The sequence below is a fragment of the Terrapene carolina genome, unplaced genomic scaffold, assembly GCF_002925995.2.
Source record: "Terrapene carolina triunguis isolate 2854851 unplaced genomic scaffold, T_m_triunguis-2.0 Scaffold190, whole genome shotgun sequence".
In the NCBI taxonomy this organism is placed as follows: Eukaryota; Metazoa; Chordata; order Testudines; family Emydidae; genus Terrapene; species Terrapene triunguis.
The window spans coordinates 908972-921957 of NW_020664541.1; the positions used below are offsets into that span (position 1 = coordinate 908972).

At 44.2% G+C, this 12986-nt stretch overlaps 1 protein-coding gene across 2 annotated transcripts in view; it reads right to left on the reverse strand.

Moving 5' to 3' along the window:
* CACNA1C (calcium voltage-gated channel subunit alpha1 C) overlaps positions 1-12986 on the reverse strand; it is a 594404-nt gene that overhangs the window by 101536 nt on the left and 479882 nt on the right. Inside the window, exons 19-25 of one of the 2 annotated variants that reach the window (XM_024210494.2) lie at positions 10883-11012; positions 7513-7572; positions 3654-3760; positions 1616-1703; positions 1041-1148; positions 423-475; positions 169-315 (exon numbers count right to left, since the gene is read on the reverse strand). In XM_024210494.2, the coding sequence (XP_024066262.1) occupies positions 169-315; positions 423-475; positions 1041-1148; positions 1616-1703; positions 3654-3760; positions 7513-7572; positions 10883-11012 (693 nt within the window). Of the gene's footprint in view, positions 1-168; positions 316-422; positions 476-1040; positions 1149-1615; positions 1704-3653; positions 3761-7512; positions 7573-7713; positions 7774-10882; positions 11013-12986 lie in introns of both variants that reach the window. The other variant, XM_024210493.2, reaches the window with a different exon arrangement.

Sequence of the window (12986 nt, forward strand, 5' to 3'; positions counted from 1 at the left end):
GCAGCCACCTCTGGGCTGGGGTGTGGCAGCTGTTAAGCAACACTGCATGAAAATTTAGACGAGGGAAGATTAATGGTTAGATTTTGATTTTCCCTTAGAAATGAATGGGGAAGTTGCACTGCTCCCCATCACCAAGCCTTTTGTCCCCCAGATCAGCTGTGCACTCACTCTGGCCAGCCCTCAAAGGTTGAAACAGTGAAGAGTGCCATCATGGCAGTCAAGACGTTGTCAAAGTTGAACTTGCTGTTCTCCCAATTGCGGGACTGGATGATTGGCTGGGTGACCTCTCCATCTTTGTACGAAATATAATGCCCCCTGTTGTTGGACGGCAGAAGGAAAACAAGAGAGATTTTCAGTTCTCAACTTAGACCCAGTTAGAGCGGAGCTGAGAAATGCAGCTGCCTGGGAAAGGCCGGACTCACCTGCATTCTGCTTCTGTTTGCTTGGAGCTATCGCTGCAGCTATACAGTTTGCCCTAGGGGAGAATGAGAGAAGAGGAGTGAAGTCTCCCTTCATTATGGTTGATCAGTGTAGCAAGGAGACTGCACTTTCTCTTTGCTTAACTGACTATGTGCCTCCATGAAGAGCTGAGTAACAACTGGTGTCAGGAGGGTGGGGTATAAAAGGAGAAACCAAAGGGAGAGGACAGAAGGAACGTTCAGCGTTCATCTGGAGTCCCTTCAGTTGTACAAGACATGGATGTGGACATTCCCCGAGAAAAGCCCCACTGCTATTGATGTTATGCCACAAACTTCTGGGAGAGGGTGGCAAAGTGCTGCTCCTGGTTCTCATGACCTGAGGTTTAATGAGTCACCTTTGCGACATGCCTGGTCTCGTGTCTTCGGAACTTGGCTAATGGGAGCCTGGGGGATTACTGCTTAACCCAGGACTCCTATCTGACAGTAGTGAGGATGGTTTCTGCTCCATGCAAAGCTCCATTTCCCCTTTCCCCTACACTTCACCACATTACGTTTCTCCCCCTGGCCACCAGAGAAGATGATTCAGTGGGATGGATGAATGAATGGACCCAATGGTTTTACCTTGAACAACTGAACTCCAATGCAGGCAAACATGAACTGCAGCAAAGTGGTGACAATCACAATGTTTCCGATGGTTCTGATGGCTACAAATACGCACTGGACCACGTGCTGCAAAGGAAAGATGGGGCAAGAGTAACTGGAGGAACCATCCTGATCTGCTGTCGCTATTGGAGAAGCCCAAAGCTTCAGCAAAAATATAAGAATCCCAGGTTACAAGCTCCATAAAGTGGTGTCTCAGGACAGGAAGAAAAGACTCCCTGGACTGTGAGCTGTAGTCTTGTGAGCAGGCAGAAAAGTGTAGAAAAGACCAGAACTCGGCTCAGAGAGCAGCAGGATCCTCATCTATATGAATACCCTTCCTGGTCAGGTGAAGGGACCTGGCTGATAGAGAGGAGGCAAGAAGCACAGCCCACCTATCTGCAAACCAACCCAAAGCTAGTGCATTAGGCCCTCCAACCTTGTCAGTAACCCTTTAAACACTACTCAAGCGGTGTTAAAAGGCTGATACTTCTTGACTGAAGTAACCTGGGTTTCTAGCCTTGAGAACTACTTGTGGGGATCAGGATTTCTCTAACCTTTAGTCCCTTGGCTCTGTTGATGGCCCTCAGTGGTCTGAGCACTCGCAGGACACGTAAGATCTTCACTACGTTGATTGCACTGGACCTGGAAGAGAGTAGCAGTACATCAGCTTTTACGGTAACAATAGGAAGTGACCTACCTGAGGGGACAGTTCACCCACTCTTTCCCATTTGTAAATACTGTAAGAAATCCAAGGCCGCCCAACACTTCAGAGTCATCCCTTTGCTGCATGCCATGCCACTGAAAGCATCAAGGTGGCAACAGGGGTAGAACTCGGTACTTTCTGCTTCAAAGGCATAGGCTACTACAATTTTGGCTAAAGGAGAATCTCCACTAGCTGTTGGCAGTATAGGGTTTATGACACAGATTATCATAATGTGATTTAGTATACTAGAGGGCAGGCATGCGCACACACACAAGCAAGTTCCTTACAAATCATTTCATTCAAACACAGTCCTTGATGTGAATAAATATATAATTCAAAGACATCAAGAATGGTAGATACTCTCCTCAGAATACATCTAGTTTTGTAAAATGTAATTTTAGCCATGTTTCAGAACTTTCTGTGAAAGGAAGGAGCTTTTAGGAAGCACTTCAGAAAGCCCTGAGATAGGATGGGAAGCTGCCCTACTGAAATGTCCAGGTGAGCCCTGCCTCTTGATCAGAGGGTACATCCCTCTAGCGTTAGCCATCTCCATTGTATTCACAAAACGATCAGAACACAGGGAGGGCTCTCTCGAACAGGACAAGCTGCCAAATACATGACAGACGTGCAATGGCAAACGGTGCCAAGATGCAATCATCGCAAGACATTTTAAGATAAGGGCACAAAGAAGCACAGCGCTGACGTGCTAAAAGAAGAAAGGAGCACATCAGTTAATTCTTGGTGTCTCATGAATTTAAAGGTTCCTCATCCAACCTTGGGCTTGACTTGGCAAGGTGCTGAGCATTTGGGTTCTGATCCAGCAAAACACTTAAGCATGTACTGAACTTTTAGCAGATGAATAGTCCTCTTGAATTCAGTGGGGCTACTCACATGCTTAACTTTAAGCATGTGGATGAGTGCTTTGCTACATCTAGGGCAGAGGGCTCAGTCAGCACCATGCAGGAGTGAGCCCCGATGAAGAATCCCTCCTGCAGTTGTACGGTGTCAGGCCCCCGTCTACAGCTTTCGGGAACATTCTCCTTTTGCTAGCATATGAAGAGCCTGAACAAGCTCTTCAAGGGCTGGGGATAATGGCCAAAATGAGCATTGAACAGTTATTAAGAGCTGATAGAAAACCCACTGAAGTCAAAGGGAATGTTTCTGCTGACTTCAATGGGCTTTGGATCAGGCCCTAAGGAAGCAGTTATTCGCATAATAGGAACAAGGTAAAGTTGCTTTGGGATCAGCTGGGTTCTTGTTATGTAGGAATTACCCTGGCTTTATCCTCAGATCTTCTGTGTGAGGCAGACAGTTCTAACAGAACCAAGTGGTTCCATACGCTTGGTAAGGTTTATGGAAGGAGTGCTTGGGTAATAACAACAACAACAATAATTTTGTAATTTTATTGCAGCTTTCTCCCTAGGCTCTCAAAGTGCCTTGCAAGCATTCCTTAAGGAAGAACACCTCTGTGAAGTAGATCTATATTACCCCATTTTACAGAAGAGGTAACTGAATCACATGGCGGTATAAATACTCTCCTGAAGTAACACTGTGAGAGCCCGAGAGTTTCATGACTCCCAGTTCCTTATCTTAACCGATGGACTACGCTCTTCTCTTTCATTTGCTATCTCCGATATCTCCCGCTCCAGGTCATTACCGACAGACAGCATGACCCAATTCGTATTGAGCCTTGCTAGTATGAGCCACTTCCTGAACAAGTCTGCAAAACAATTCTGAGGCTTTAAGAAGACTGTTGTTGTTCAGGGGAGTGTAAAAAATAAATAAAAACTTGTACAGACAAGCCAACAAAATCCATCTAGTACCTCCCCTCCCCCTCCCGCCCTCCCAACAGACCAGTGGATTATCTCAGTCAAGAATGGCTCACTCACTGGATCCCAAAGGAGATGAGAGACACACTGACCACCAGCAAGTCTAGGATGTTGAAGTAGTTCCTGCAGAAAGAGCCCTTGTGGAGGAAAGCTCCATATGCAGTCATCTGCGGGGAGGCACATGGAAACACAAGCAAACTTTGCCATTAGCAGCTATTCAGGGACCATCTCTCAGACCAAGTCCAACTTGTTATGCTCAAGGTGTATATATTAAGAATGCTGCATTAAAAATATTGCCCTATCATTTTACCTCAAAACCCCAGTGGACAGGATGGGTCCCAGTGGAAAGAAAATGAAGTGGGAGAGAGGGTAAAATAACTATCATGAGAATATATGAGGAAAAGTTTCAAGCCAGTGTCCAGCCATCTGGGGAGAGGGTGCTCATTTGGGGCCAACAGTAATTCTTCCTTGGAATTAAGAGCATACAGAGAACATAAAGTTCACTTAGAAATAGCAAAGCAACACAGTGAATATTTGCAAAAACAACTCGTTGCAACCAAATGCCTTCCCCTTTATCTTTAATGGCAAGGCACTTATGACTAAGATGCCTGCATTTTATAAAGGTTCCAGGACTAGGCTGAATAAAAATATTACATAAAAAGGGACTGTTTCTTGGGATATTTTCCTGGGCAATACCATCTGGAGTGGACAGCTGAGACCTCCTCCCTCTGAGCAAGAACAACAACTGAATCACTTGGGGATTTTATGATTTAGGCCAGGGCTGAAACGGTAGGCAGAATTCCCTTTTGATTTGGTTCATTCCCTAGATTCAGAAACTCAATCCTGTGTCCTCTCTACTTGCTTTCCCTCAAGTTCAGCCCCAGTTTGGTCCCTGTAATTTTGTTCAAGAAATGAAGCTTGTATATTTCCCCTCTCTTTCCTCTGTTCCTTTCTCACAAATCCTAAGGAAAGATTCCATGGGACAATGTGACTAAAGCTTCTGTACTAGGAAGAACAGTCAGCAGGAGCACCTTCCACTCTTGGAACATTAAAATTCCACTTCCTATATGAGGGATTCCCTGCCCCAGAAGGTGTATTTTATTGAATAACAACGAGATTCTGTGAAAAAATGTTCCCTTTCTGTGGGGCAGGTGGAATTTTCCATCTTTGGAACTGTATTTATTGAGTGTAAATACAGATGGGTCTGAACAAAACTCCAGGCCTAAAAGCCTCTGAACTTTGGGAAGTCCAGAAGTTTTTAGACCTGGAGTTTAGGTTCAGACCTCTCTCTTTTTACACTGTCAATAAATACAGTTCTGGAGCCTTAGAATTCCCTCTGTCCCACAGAAAGGGAGCATCTTTTTGGGAAAGTTCAGACCCTGATTTGAATTTTATGGGCAAGACCCATCTCAAAACACAACTAGATGAGACTAGCATTGCGGTTTCTAAAAATGATTAGCTTTAACCAGGCTGCTCAAAGCAGGAGAAGAACAATCGGAGGCTAAGTCCAGTTGGATTGTGAAGGATACACAACCTTATATGGGTCCTCTGGTTCCTGCTATTAGTCCAGATAGTGTACTTCCTAGCAGTTTCCAGCCCTGGCTACCGGGCAATTCCAGTCAAAGGAGCGCTGAAGACAGCATGATATAGCGCATGACTTTATTCACCAAACATCCACGACATTAGGAACTGCCTACCAATCAATCAGTCAGACAGGACTCAGAAGGGAAGGAAGTATAAACTCTGGCCTCAATTTAGAATTTATACTTATGAACACATTTGACTGGGGAAAGGGAGGGTTCTTGCCATGACAAAAGTGGTAAAGATGCCCTTTACTGCTTGTATTTTGTATGGCAATCTTGAAAGAAAGAAGACACCATTGAAATCAGGATGGGAAGCTCTGCTGGGTTTCAGTACTGTAGGAACAGTGGTTCTTTACTGCCTGTTGGAAGATTTCACTATATTCAGGGAAGCTACTTAAAGAGTGTATAATCCAGTGTCTGCTTTCCACCTGTGGCACTGACCAAAGCAACTGCAATACCATTTTAAACGATTTAAAGAATTATAGTCTTTGCTTATACAGCACTTTATATGTTCAAAACATTGTACAGACATTAATTAATTAACGGTTATCACAACACTGTGAGGAAGGGAAGTGTTATCAGCCCCAAATTACAAATTCTCCACTGTCTTGAGATTTGTACAGTCATTTGTGCTGGTCCAATCAAGGCAACTCTTTACACCTACTTGGTACTCATGTAAAAGACTGCACAAGATGCAAGACAGTGGAGAAACAGGCCCTGAGAGATTAAGTGACTTGTCTTGAGGTCAAGCTACAGGACACTAGCAGAGACAGGATTAGAACTCAGGATTTCCTGACTCCTAACCCTGTGCTCAGTCCCTGCTCTCCTATCAGTTACACCTGGAAAAAGCCCAGGGTTGAAATTCTGGTTCCACTGAATTTAACAAGAGTTTAGTCATTGACTTCAATGGGACCAGGATTGAATCCCAGATATAGTTACTAGAAGGTTCACTCCTCCAGGGGAAAGCAGACCACTCTGCTAGTGGATTTGTTAGATAAAAGGTTGGGACCTGATCCCACTCCCACTGAAGTCAATGAGAGCTTTGCCATTCATATCAGTGGGAGCAGGACTGGGCCATTAGTGGTATACTACCATAAAGTCAAATGGCTTGAAGGTGCCCTTGTACAGAGAGCTAAAGCTTGTACTAAACTTATATTTAATGTTGCTGCTGAGCTGTTTTCCTTTTTAACGTGTTTTTTTTTTTTTTGGTGGGTGTTAGATTTAATGGGCACACACACTGTACGTAGCAGCACAACAAAAAGTGTGAGCCTCTCTGGACAGCACTGTGGTTTTGGTGCTTTGAAACCAAACAGAAGCCCAGTTCCTAACATTCAGGGAGCATCCTGCCCTTCCAGTGTTCATTTGGATATTGTATTAGCTGTCTGAATTATGAGATCTCAGCAGCTCCAAGGAGAATGCTGCCATCCACTAGCGCTTAAAACCAGTTCATTGAGTAAAAAGCAAGCTGTCAACTGAACCCTGCATCTAGAGAGCCAGGACATTGCTTGATTACTGTTATTTAAAATATTAGTTTTTGGGAAAAGGAGAGTTAAGACAAAGGCAACAGATTTTTATTTTCTTCATTGCCAAACTATTCTCCTGTTCCATTTCCTTGTGGCCAGGGTGTTCCCCTGAAAATCAGAAGGGGGTATTTTAGCCAGGCAGTTTCACTCTCTGGATCAGAGATTTCCACCGACCAGTACCCGTCCCAGTTATGGGCCTTCATTCTTTAGTGACTGGTATTCTAGACTCCTCCTCCAGACCTTAACAATGAGCTTCTGTGCTGGGCCCCTGTGGCAATCTGCTATTTATCTCCCATTAAGCCACAAGGGACTTCTGACTGCTCCAAACTCCAATCTCATGACAGTGTAAAACTCAGAGCTTCACTTTGGGTTTTGACACGCCAAACTGTGTGAGGGAGGAAGGGCATTGGTTCACACAGTGCCGTTCTGCAGTGTGAGTTCCACATGTGAGAAGCTTGCATGCTCATGGTTCTTAGTATGGTACACATGTACTGTTGTCCTGAAACGATTGGCAACTGTTGGGGTAAATTTCTGGCCTGTTTGCCCTTTTCTTGTCCCTGTCTAATATTTCCTGAAAGAATCATCCCTTCATATTGACTCCCCAATGCAGCATCATGCTGACACTGGTCCTAAATAGCAAATGTCATTTGAATATCAACATTGGCCAAAAGATCTGTTTAGAAGCATAGACAACTACCAATAAGCTAAAAAACAAAAGAAAATCCTGTCTGTGGAGATAACAATGGGATTTAAAGTGATACAAAGACAGAGAGAGAGAGAGAGAGAGAGAAGTGTATTGCTCAGATTGGTTACCTTAAGAATAATTTCTAATGTAAAGATACTAGTGAAGACATAGTCTGCATTGCCTAGGATCTGAAAAATAAGCACAATCGGGTTAGTGGTACTGAGCGTGACCCAATACAAACAGGCGTGTGTGTTAGCAACAGATAGTGGCAGAGAACTAGTAGGCTTATAAGTGACAGATAATAATGGTAGAGAAGATGGGGACTTTACCTTCAGAGCAATTTCAATGGTGAAAATGACAGTAAAAACTATATCAAAATAAAAGAGAATCTGTAAAACAAAAGGGAATAGGGGTGGAGGGGTAGATCAGTGAGTGATCACTGGAATGAGAAATCACCATTCAAAATCAAAATGCACAAGTCTTTTAATAGGAGGGCAGGAAGGAATAGATGGGAAATGGTTTGGTAAGAACATCCTGTTGAATACAATGAAGTTCTTGGTACAGGATACAGGCAGCATATTAATGAAATCTTTGCTGAGAGTTACAATCCCATGTGGCTTCGGAGGCAAAATAATATTTTTTTAATTTAATTAAATTTTATAAAGAATTCAAGGGTTTCCCAAAGACATTTCCAAATGGAGAATACAAGGATATCTGGTGTCTCAGTGGAAAACATGCGATTTCTTTTTATTAACTTCCATTCAAGTTTTTCTGTGTCCTTTACAGTGGAGGGAAAAAAGGCTTCAAATTGCTGTTCAGGGGCAGCTATTGCTCTTTTTTTCTCTATGCTGACTTGTCATGAATTGGGGGAATAACAAATATATAAATTTGCAAATTAAACATAATCATAGCTTTTTGTCTAGAGTGATACAAGAGAGAATGGCAGATCCCGAGGTGTAAAGTGACATCCAAAGCAGGTAACACGGTTATCTTACTATGGATCAACCTGGGTCCCATTAAAGCTATAGGAGTTTTGCCATTGACTTCAATAGGACCAGAATTTGACCCTATATATTTGAGATGAAGGAGAATATCCATGTCACAGTCAAATCTCCTGCAGTCCCCCAAACCTTTTCTTTCAACTGCATTATTAGCAGTGCAGATTGTGAATGTCTTCTCTTTGGCTTACTGTTTTGCTAGTTTGATTAAACTTTACATTTAATAGTCTGCCATGGGAAGTGGTAGAAGCCTCATCACTTGGCAAATGTAAAGCTGGACTGGACAAAGAAATAGTAAACATATAATCTTTCAGTGGCAGGGAGATGGACTGCCTGAGGGGGAAAAGGGATCTTAACAGGGATCTGCTGCCTCTTAGGTGAGTGCTCTAACTATTGGGCTCTCGGATATTCTGATGTGGGGCTTCTCAGTCTCTCCTGTTGAACTCTGGGTAACTAATGAATCACTGGAGCAGGGAGACTGGATCCTGGGTCTCCCATGTGAGTGCTCTAACCTCTGGGCTATCAGGTCACTCTTGTGCTTGTATGCTCTCTGTCTGTCTCAAAAAGTCATATGAGGGAGGTCCTAGTCCTCCCCTGCCTCCTGGCTGTTTTGTAGGAATTTACCAGAGGGGGATGCCTATTGGATTGGGCCCTGCACATGACGTAGGCAGCCGAATGCCTGTCCTACCATTTGTAAATTGCTTTAGGGCTTAGGTGGGAGAAAGGCGCCCAGATACCATAGAGGGAGGCAGCAGTGCACATACTCAGAAGCAGAAATTTGGGTGCGTAGAGAAGTTTTAATGCAAAAACTTAGGTCCCGAGTGAGTTTAGGCCCCTCCATGGTTCAGCAGGAGTTTTGTGCATTGCAGTGGTCCCAAAATTGGGAATTAGGCACCAAATTTCTTTTGTGCATTGAGGGCACAAGCCCTTGGGAACACAGGGAGAACACAGCCACTGCTCCACCCTAGGATGGCAAGTATGGTCCATTCCACTGGCCAGTGCAGAGACAGGGTCTCCCCACTCTCCTTTGCCCACTTTGGAGAGTTGCCAACAGCGGCAATAGCCCTGTAGAGTCCTGGTGCACAGGATAGTGTATGGACCAGACTGCGTTGTCCCTGTGTGGATGCAGAAAGGGAGTTAGGCTGCTTGTAATGTCACCCTGTGCAGGGCAGGGTACAATCTTACTGTCATACTGTAAAGGCAGGTCACTTTTGCAACCCTAACATCTTGCCAGTGTCCCCTTACATGATGCATTTTAAACACTTGTACCTGCAAAAATTAAGCAGAGATTTTCATATAACATTACTGGGTTCAAGTATGCAAGACAAGATTTTGCCCCAAACCTCCAGCTCTTCATCCAGTAGTAACTGTTGGATCCCCTTTAGCTACAGCTTCCTACTAGAGCTTCTGTGGAAATACTGCCCCAGGTATGTCAATTGCAGAGCTGACATGCATTTAGGCCTCCATAGTAAGTACATTCAGCAATGCACCAGTGGGTAATCAATCACATAGGTCAGATTATATTGTTCAGTGCTCTCCTTAAAGGTGAAATGCAAAACTATGATAAAAGCTGAGATAAACCCAGGAACATGTACTATGCCTCCACTAACCAGACTTTGTGTTGTGCGTGTGTGTGTTTTTGAGGGACAGTTGAACATTCAGCATTAAATTAAGCTTTAACAAGCTTTACAAAACATTTAGCTACTGTCAAAGTCTTCCAAGCTCTTTCAGAACTAGACTGGAAAAGCTCCAAAAAGTTGTCTCACACACAACTGCTGACTTTTCTGGGTTCTGTGCCAACCCAGAATAACCGAAGCAAACTCAGGAGAGCAGTGAACATCTACGAGGGCTAATAAGAGCTTTTAGAAAGGTAGATTAGAATGCATTTCTGGGCTGAATGACCCCCACAGCCTGGTCAGTAGAGGCATTTAACACTTATCGGGGGTTATCTCCAGTTTGATTATAGCTTTACAGTCTGCACTCAAATACCGATGGCCCATTCTAATCTCAGTAGTCCTGGGTTTCCAGCAGTGTGATTGCACTGACCTGAAGAGAGTTACTTCTGATTTATGCCAGTATAAGGAAGGTCAGAATTAAGCCCTGAGTTTCTCAAGTGAAAGGCAGGCACATGGCAAGGGAACTGAAGTTCTAAAAGGGCTTGAAAAATGAAGGATTATTTGAAATCCAACATACGTTTCTAGATCCTAGTTTTATTATAACCTGTCCTACCCAAAATCCCCATAGAAAACATCTTGTCTCCCTTTGCTCTTGCCCTCTTTCCCCAGCAGATGTTTCTGATATTGATCTGAGGCCAAATTCTACCCTGGCTTGCCTTCTGTGCAAGCCCATTGATTTCCCTTGGCCTACTCAAGCCAGCCCCAGAAGTCTTCGATACAGCCCTCTCTGCACTGCCATTAGTTTATTCTGGCATGGATTCATGATCTGATTGAATCACACTCTTAACATGTTGTGAGGGAAGGAGGAAGGATGGGAGGCATACTTGGTTCCTAAAGGAGTAGTGTTTGACAGGGTCCTCAGCTGCCAGGGAGATGCTGCTGAGCAAGATGAAAAAGAGGATCAGGTTGGTGAAAATGTTATCATTAACGATTCGATGGCAGTGGAGACGAAACCTGCAAGAGAGAGGAAAGACACAACCTTATCCATCAGAACCAGCTGCAGAGAGAGCTAAGGGGTGGGACTCCTCCACCTTTGCTGCTGGGTCTGTACCTGTAAGAGTGTTCTGCATAAGTCCCTCTGACCCAGGAGTGGGGGAAAAAGCTAGGCCAGGTAGTTGTACCTGATCCTGCAAAGTGCTGAGTGTCCTCAGCTCCCATTGAGCCACACAAGGGAGCCACAGGAGATGCTTAACATCTTGCAGGACTGGGCCCTTGGTGCTTCAATGAAGGAAAGAGAGGATGGCAGCCTTTCTGTTTACAAATGTTTGGGTCCCTATTCAGATTTAGTTGTGTTCTAAAATAAATGACCTCCTGTTGGTTCATCCTGAAATTACACCACTTGGCCTCAATTAAAGGGAACTAAACGAGATAGAAACCCAGTTAAGAAGAATCTTCAGAGGTTCTTTTCGCTTCTTTTCCATACATGTTTTTCATTTACCACAGACCCCGAAATGGAACTGGAATTTCTCTGGAGAGGTGCTAGAAGAGCTCCACTCATACCCTTGCCTCAGACAATAACAGGAAATCAGGCGCAAGTTGGGGCTTCTAGGGGCATAATATCATGCCAGGTGGTGTCTCTTTGCTGAAGCTCAGCCTAATACAAAGCAATTCTTACCCTTAGCAGGAACCTAGCAGGCAAGAAATAAAACAGACTCCAGTCAAATGGAAAAGTGCCCTTCCCCAGTTTACTATGCACCTCCGTAACTCCCTCCACCCAAAGATCTCAGAGCACTTTACAAAGAATGAGGACTAAAGCATCATTTTCTTATTTCGGTCCCTTTTTGGTTTATAACACCCCCAACCCCTATTAGATCAACTTTCCAGATAGGTGCAGAGGTTACATTGCTTGCCCAAGAAATCGCAGTGAGTCAGCGGCAGAGCTAGAATTAGAATCCAAGAGTCCTGACTGCCGCTACCCCACTGCCTGCTATATACACTCGCACACCCTTTATGACAGCCTCATGTTGGGACTGCACTCCTACACAATGACCCCATGGAAGTTCTGGGACGCCTTGTGCATCAGGCAAGCATGCTTACTGATACATCCTTGGAAGGACGCAGCATGCATTCCCTTCTGTGACAGCCATAGTCTCCCACTCCCTTTGGAGAAGCTAGTGCCACCAATGGCACTAGCCTCACATGGTACTATACTCAGGAGCGCACAAGGACCCCTGCACTGGGGCACAAGAGAGATGAGGTTCCTTGTGCCCTTTCCCCTTTGCACACCCATGCAGGGCTTGGCACAATCATGCCACATGTCTTTAGTTATGTGTGTCTGACATAACTAAGCACCCCCACCCAAAGAAAGCATCACATGTACTCCTGGTGCCAGATGGACCTGGTTTTTGCACTTATGTTATTTGTGCATCAATATGGTACATCAGGAAACCCATCTGTTAATTAGATTCCAAAGTCCTAGCACTGTCCCAGAGTGTGAGGAGGATATTTTTTAATGTAAATGGAAGAATACCGATGGATGCAATTACTGACATTTCCAACTAAAAGGGAATAGGGCAGAGAAGAGAGGACTTGAGGGAACTGTTCATGATACAAGTAGCTTTTCCTCACTAATTCACCAACTCAACCCAGGGGGCCAAATCTTACTCTTACTGAAATCAATGAGAGTTTTGTCATTGATTTCAATGGGAGCAGGTCCCTAATGACTGGCAATCATTGGCATTTGATGGCTTTACAGCCATCTATATAAAATAGGTTTGTGGTCTCAGGAGGCAGTCAGATCACCAACATATTCTACACATGACTGGCCACCAAGCAGCCTTCAAATGGTAATGCTCTTCAGAGCCTGTTGATCACAAATGATCTGAACTGGTGATGAACAGATGAAAGGCTGTAGATGCCATACCAATTCCTCAACTTCTCCAGACCCCCTATTTTATGTATTTTATTTCTAGTGCCCAGGTTTCTTTT